The sequence below is a fragment of the Pimephales promelas genome, chromosome 24 (genome assembly GCF_988280905.1).
Source record: "Pimephales promelas chromosome 24, fPimPro1.hap1.1, whole genome shotgun sequence".
Lineage (NCBI taxonomy): Eukaryota > Metazoa > Chordata > Actinopteri > Cypriniformes > Leuciscidae > Pimephales > Pimephales promelas.
Window position 1 is genome coordinate 6246190 of NC_142792.1, and position 7722 is coordinate 6253911.

Below are 7722 nucleotides of genomic sequence, written 5' to 3' on the forward strand. Positions count from 1 at the left end.
GCGCCTTCCTGTGGTGATTTGTGTGAATTACACCATTGCAAATCGAGTCTAATAAACACAAACGTGTTGCGCCCTCCTGTGGTGATTTGTGTGAATTACACCGTTGCAAATCAAGATCTGTGGCTTTGTGTTAAATTTAGCACAAAATTTTGAGACAAAAACAAAAAAACACCTCACTTGGTTTCACTCACCTCACTTACACACCTCGCTGTAAATTTAGGGGACCAATGGAGATTTAACCAATAACATTCACATCCACTGCCCTGTTACTTAATATCTATGGTCCGATTCATTTTATTAATAAGAACAGATCATCTGAATGGGTAAACAGCAATGATTGACATCCAAGTAGTGACATTTTGTTTATTCAATAAATAAACACACAGGCACTCATTAACAGGTAAGGTAAATATTTAAACCATTTGATGATAAATTATGGCCATGTAGTTTAGTGGAAATTTGGAATGACACAAACATTCATGTACAACCTCTCTAATATCAACAGTGCAGCTATACATAGCTTCATCAAGTATTACTGTTAAGCAAGAAAGTAGGCTACAAAAACTAGTCAATCTAGATATACATGGACAAAACCCCCCCCCCCAAAAAACAACACTTAAAATAATGAACGCATTACATCATTTTAAATACACCATAAAAAACAAGAGTTGCTTAATCAGATTATTTCATGTTCTTAACTGCACCGAGACACAGATGAGGCTCAGGAACTTGCATGATAGATAAATACTGAAAAGGTGTTTTGATGCACGCAAGTCTATTCGAAGAAGTTTGGACGATCCTGCATGCGGCATTTGTCCCTATATAAAGGAACATATCCACTAAAGTCAGTGTTTTGTGTGCTGGAATTCCCATCCTGGTTACCAGGGCAACAGTTCTGTTGATCCAATAGTGATGCTTCAGTTTGACCCCTCTTCCTGGTTCTCCAGAATGGGATCTGCATGGAAAAAAAAAACAAATGGTCACCTGTTAGCCTTCTAATGGACTTATCAAACATAGTCAGTCGACTAGTAAACAGCAGTACCTGTCAGCGTTCCAAGGGGCAGGACAGAATTGGTGCTGAGGTCTTGATTAGATGGAATAAAGCTGCTCGGAGACGGAACCATGAGGACGGCTCCTTCACCCATCCCAGAACTCTCTACCGTTTCCTCCACTTTAGGAGAGTCTAGAGTCTAAACCAATTGGGGGGTCCCCAATTATATTAGCAGGAAGGTGGCATGAGAATTTTTGGAAGAAGTTTAGAAAATGATGATACCTTTTCTCCTTGCATATCATTTGATCTCTCATCACTCTGTTCCTCTTCCCCAGAGTTGTTTTGGTTTTCCGAAGGCTCTTCCTTCACAAGCTCCTGCTCTCCCTCCAGCTCCGATTGGCCGAGAGGGTCCGAGAGGTCCTCTGAGGTCACCGTCTGGATGATAATGCCAGGGTGGGACATCTGAACGGTCACATTCTCAGTGTCAGTCTGATGAGGAAAGAGAAAATAATGTTATCTTATTTCAATTAACAAATGTGTTTTTAATAGTTTTAGCTCACTATAATAGCACACAAAAGTTTTACCGTGAGGCTGTGTAAAATAATCTGGTCTGGTGAAGACGGTGAAGCTGCAGCTGTGAGTGTGACCGTGGGATTGGCTGAGAGTGTGAGTGGGAGGCTCTGATTGGTTCCTGTTTGGAGGAAATAAGTTCCAGGGGTGCCAGTGGGCTGCAGGTGAAATGACTAGGGAGGAAATTACACTCATTATTAACAAATCCAGCCTGAAATGATCTAATAATAATCATAGTTTTAAAAACAAAAACGATCAAAAGTAAATCCGAGATACTCACAGGCAGTAATTCAAAGGTCTGCAAGGCTCCGGAGTTCAATGTGATGGTTTCACTGTCTGAAGTACCGCTTGCACCGTCTGAAGAAGCTGTGTAAAGAGCATTGTAACAGTTCACATCGCATCTATTAAACTCACATAACCGCAATAATTCCTCTAGATGTCCCCTCAACCTGCAAGAAACATCACAAGCGGTTCACTGAAAGCACAGTCACATGATTCTTTTACTCACAGACATGTGTGATCTGCACTGGAATCTGGACCGGGATCTGCAGAGCAGTGACGGGGCTGGGCGACGCATTAGTCGATCGGGAGCCAACCACCACGACTTTGTTCATCGTAGACGGCGGTGACTCCACCACATCCTGCAGCCCTTTCAACAAGACTACACACACACGGAGAACATGTTTCAGAGTCTGAACTCACATTATAGCACACACGCTGAACTTTGAAGACTCACCGGGAAAGGGAAGTTCCTTGTGATTGGCCACTTGTCTTTTGATGGTCCACCATTTGCTACGGAGCCACTGAGGCGAGCGAACGCTGCTCCACCCACCAGACAGAATGTCCCAGTTAATGTCATTCTCATCCTCCACATCCAGCTCGGCTATCCTGCTCATACAGAGTTACGATTAATGATTCATATTTAGTTTGTGAACGCATTTACAGTGTCCTCCATGCTGGCCCTTTAGCCGTGACTGACCTGCGTACAAGGTTGATATCGTCATCTTTGGTCCACTCTGTCCCACCGCTCTGTTTCCAGTTAAGGTAGTTGAGCCATTTGGAGCGGCACTGCTTCTCTGAACGAGTGCCGACAAGTTCAGCCACGGACGCCCATGAGACTCCCTGAGTTACAACATCACCCGCCTCTGTGCCAGTCAACTCGTGGACCACCTCTGCCAGCCTTCTCTCTTCCTCCTCTGTCCATTTTCCTAACACGTGGGAGTTTAAGAAGATATTAGTGTCACCCACACCTTTTTCAAAAGCATACTTTTAGGGATGGGCAACGATTAATCGCGATTAATCGCATCCAAAATAAAAGTTTGTGTTTACATAATATATGTGTGTGTAGTGTGTATAATTAATTTGTATATATAAATACCCACACATGCATGTATATATATTTAAGAAATATATGTGCATGTATATATTTTATATATATTTATTCACAATTAATATTATATAAATATAAATATTTGATATATTAATAACACATTTTTCTTAAATATATACATGCATGTGTGGGTATTTATATATACAAATTAATTATACACACTACACACATATATATTATGTAAACACAAACTTTTATTTTGGATGCGATTAATCGCGATTAATCGTTGCTCATCCCTAATATATATATATATATATATATATATATATATATATGTGTGTGTGTGTGTGAATGAATAATAGGTTTTATATATAAAATGTATAATAATAGTATAATAATAAATGTTATAATTTAGAATAATATTATACTAATGATTTTTTCATTAATTCAAAACTATTACAAAATTTGTTTTAATAAACATACATTATATATATAACGATTGAACAAAACACTTATTTATTCATTCATTAATAATTACTAGAACTATACTATATAAATGATAATTATTTGTAATAATTAAATAATAAATTAAAAATTATATGCAACAGAAACATATTTAAAATTCTTTAATCCATTATATTATATAAAAAAAAATACTACAGACATTTCTATGTTCTATATTATATATACATTTAAATAAAACATAGATACTATACTTTCAAATGGATATAGTTTCTGCTAGTATAATAAAAACAGACTAAAAAAACTAGAAAACACTAAAATGAAAATTTGGGGGAACTGACCGGTGTTGCATGTGTCCTTCATGAGTCGGCAGCGGTCCTTCACAGACGATGCACTCCGGCCAAGTGCCGCCCCTATGGTAGCCCAGTCATTTCCATGTTTCTCCCTTAGCCTAATAACACAGACACACACACACCGAAATCTGACAATGTAGACTAAATTTAGATTGCACTAATGGCATTCATAGATTGATAGTTCAACTTACTCTTTCAATTTATTGATCTCCTCATCAGTGTATCTAAATGACAAGAAAGGCACATATGAAATGTTACAACAAACATTTTTGGTGTATATATGGTTTGTAAATCTTTTTTTAACAGAGAAATAAAATCTACTATGTCCTTACTTGCCTACGTGGTTTCGGTTATCGTACATTCGTAGCACGCGTCTATATACAGCAAACAGCGGTCTGTTCAAACCGCACGCTATACTACGGTAAAAATCCTTCCGCTCCTCTTTTGACATCTCGAAGATGATCTCCGCAGGGTCCTGGATCCCTCGGTTCTGAGTTTGGAAGCACAAACGGATGAAGAGTTAGGGTGCAAATCAAAGATGTGAGCAAATGTGATGCATTCATAAACCATACCCACCTTTAGATAATGCTCTATGTTGTTCATCAGGAGATCAATCTCCTCTTTTGACCACATACCCTGCTTCCATTTGTGACCTGAGGGTATATGACAAATACTATGACCGCGCATATTGATATCAGGTCCTGTGTTTATACTGCTGTGTTTGTATGATAATACAGATCTGTATATATGCAGAATATGCCAAACGTACCCTTGTTAACCAGTGTGTCTTTATCTTCTTTCGTTGTGAACCAGGCTTGACTGACAGCTGATACATCTTCACCTTTCTTCTGCCCAGGAGAATCATTATCCTGTTGACACACAAAGTTTTACATTGATTATTTAAAATAGATAAATAAATGAAAGGTGATACTCATAAACATATGAACTTGGGTTTCTACCGGTGTTTCAGAAGGATCATCAGATTCCAGCTCCCCATCTCTCATCTCTGTAGCAGTCATTGTCACCTCGAAGCTTTCATCGCCTTCTGTAACTGAAATCAGCATCTTTACAGTTTAGTGCGAGTGATGGGTGCAAGTGATTTTGTGTGCGTGTAATTTTTAAGTTAAATATTAAAACAATATCAGTAAATAAATGTCATTATTTGTTATTTAGACATGATATAGTCAAATCAAGTCATCTTTATTTATATAATGCTTTATACAATACAGAACAAACGCCTTAAACGAACAAATGTGGTGTGATTATGATTCAGGCTGCATCACCACATAGGCATGTATTTATAAATATTACATTAACTCTTTCCCCGCCAAACACGGAATTTTCCGTGTTTAATGAAAAAACGCATCTGCGCCAAACACGGAATTTTCCGGGTATCCGTGTTTTAGGTGGTATACGGTAAGGAAGACCTGCGCGCATGTCCTGAATGATTGCGCAACTCTTTGTTTAGAGAAACAGATTGCAATCGTCTCAAACAGTGGAGTAGTGAGAATGTATCAGACAGACAATGCAGAGGTATATGGCTGAAGTACTGGAGGTTAATGGACTCGGAGTCCGATCACTCTTTATTTGATAATTCTGAATCTGATCGGGACGAAGTAGTCAGTGAGAGAGATGCACATGTTCATGCTAGCCATGGACGTGCCGCAGATAGATCGTATAATATTATGACACTATAATATGTATGTGTGTGTGCAGGCATTTATGTGTGGCTGTCTAAATATGAAGGTGTAATTGTCAAATTATTTCTCTCTTTGTGCACATTTACCACATTGTAAAATGTATTTGTGTGTGTGTGTGTGTGTGTGTGTGTGTGTGTGTGTGTGTGTGTGGGTGTGTGTGTGTGTGTGTGTGTGTCTAGGCCTGTTTATTGCAATTCCAATTATTTATAGGTAGAACACAGAGAGGCAGAGGCAGAAGTTTTATTGCAAAAGTTACATTTCCCTTACATCCTGGGAAATTTGATATATTTTACATTTATTTTATGTTTTTAATTTATTTTGGAAAGTTTTATATATGAAGGAAACAACATCTGAATGTATTCTGCTTTTAAATGCACTTGTTTGATAAAAACACCTTTTTCTCAGTTTTTTGTCCAAAATGTTGTGTTTTTGACAAAACCTACCTCTGTTCAAGAGGCAATAAAAAAAGAACAGATGAAGATAAAATAAAAACGTTTTTTTTGCCTAAAAGCAGAGGCTCAGATCTTTATTTTTATATATATCATCTTCATATATTCATGGAAGAAAATATTCAGCGGGGGCATTCAAATTTAGTGAAAATCGTCAAAAACCCTGGCGGTGGCTGGCAACTTTTTTTTAAAACGCTGGCGGGGAAAGAGTTAATTTGTGATGGCTGACAGGAACGTTTTCAGGAAAATTATTTAAAAACAATCAACATTTGCATTATCAAATGGCATACACTGTATATACACATGCACATGTGTGTTTCTACTCACTAGGCAGAGTGACAACAGAGTACTCGGTTGAGGTAGAGTCCTGAGGGTCTTCTCCGTCTTCATGGGAAAGCCGCAGTCGTTTGTGAACAGGTTCATTGGTCTCGTCTGAACCCAGATCCTCCACATCTACATGACCAAAACATGCATTAATATTATAGAAACAAATACTTACAATTCAAGACAAAATGTCTTGTAAAGCACAATAGAATGAGGTCACAGGTCAGTTTTACCATTTTGAGGGCAGTGCAGAATTATGTTTCCATCAGTATCCTGAGTAAATGTGACAGAATTGACGGATTCAATGGTCACAGTTGCCGGGACATCCCCTGTGTTCATGCTCAGCCTACAGGTTAATTAATTGACAAACACACACACACACACATTTATAATAAGCTAAAGAGGTAAGCATAAACACATAATTTGAATTGTATATTCATTAAACTAATGTAAAATGTTGCCATTTTAATTCAGATAGTTTGCTGCTGTATATATTTTCACCATAGATCCACAGGACATTTAACCAGTGCACTGCAAACTTGAATGAAGCACACAAATGCACGACTCGAGAGCATGTTAACAACATTTTTGTGGACAAACTGAATAATATCAGCATTAAATAATATTATACACCAATATGAGTATTGTCTTATTGTTAATTTCCTATCTTCTCATTTAATAAGCAGATGAGGAATAATGAGACGCCATTTTTATGTGTATCATGACGCCTTGAAGTAACGACGACATTTATTCGACGTGGTGCATTGTTTTTTTGACGTAAAGAATAAAACAATACAGGTCCAGCGCACAGGGGCGAGCGAAAGTGAAATTTAGCTATGATTTTGGTACTTACTTCCTGTTTTGGGTACGGGGACTTCGCAGTGACCAGGATGAAGGCAAATACCAGGATGGAGGAAAATGCGCTTTTTTTCTTCCTCTCCTCATTCAGAGCGGAAGTATCTACAGAAGCCCGATGGTGACTTCCGTTTACTTATTTATTGTTTTGCTCGAGTGTAAGTCTGTCTAAAAAGTGCACGTTTATGTGACGTGTCACCTTATATCTACATAATACTCGTCTGTAGAATTAAAGGTTTTACTATGTAGGTTAAACAGAAGTATTAGACTTACAGCGGATGCATTGAAACGATATCAGATTGGTGGCTCTATCAGCAGCGCCACCTGCTGTTGATTAGGGGCTTGTTCAAATCAAATATTGATTTATTTATTTGTTTATTTACACTGTCAGAACATTTATGAGCTGAAATTTGATATACAATACTCTACTACTTGATTTCAAATTAACAACGAAATATTTTTGCTGCAATTTTGAAATGAAAATGTGTGATTTTCCTTGTCTCATCTTTGATATAGTGTGAAAGTTATTATGATCACCGGTGATATAGTCTTACAAGATTCTTACAAAAAAAAAGAACGAAGGGTCAGTAGATAGATAGATAGATAGATAGATAGATAGATAGATAGATAGATAGATAGATAGATAGATAGATAGATAGATAGATAGATAGATAGATAGATAGATAGA

At 37.5% G+C, this 7722-nt stretch overlaps 1 protein-coding gene across 2 annotated transcripts; it reads right to left on the reverse strand.

Moving 5' to 3' along the window:
- Window positions 1–346: 346 nt before the first annotated feature.
- On the reverse strand, window positions 347–7169 carry dmtf1 (cyclin D binding myb like transcription factor 1). 2 transcript variants are annotated; one of them, XM_039668250.2, is made up of 17 exons: window positions 7033–7169; window positions 6413–6525; window positions 6183–6308; window positions 4666–4757; window positions 4476–4575; window positions 4283–4359; window positions 4039–4196; window positions 3898–3930; window positions 3695–3804; window positions 2541–2769; window positions 2298–2449; window positions 2070–2222; window positions 1842–1927; window positions 1576–1734; window positions 1274–1480; window positions 1043–1190; window positions 347–955 (listed from the first exon to the last, which is right to left on the reverse strand). In XM_039668250.2, the coding sequence occupies exons 1-17, from the start codon at window positions 7122–7124 to the stop codon at window positions 918–920; spliced, it is 2073 nt and encodes a 690-aa protein (XP_039524184.2). In that variant the 5' UTR covers window positions 7125–7169; the 3' UTR covers window positions 347–917. The 2 variants fall into 2 exon arrangements, with proteins under 2 accessions (XP_039524184.2, XP_088983322.1); XM_089127196.1 differs by lacking the exon at window positions 7033–7169 and adding an exon at window positions 6681–7024.
- Between the last annotated feature and the right edge of the window lie 553 nt (window positions 7170–7722).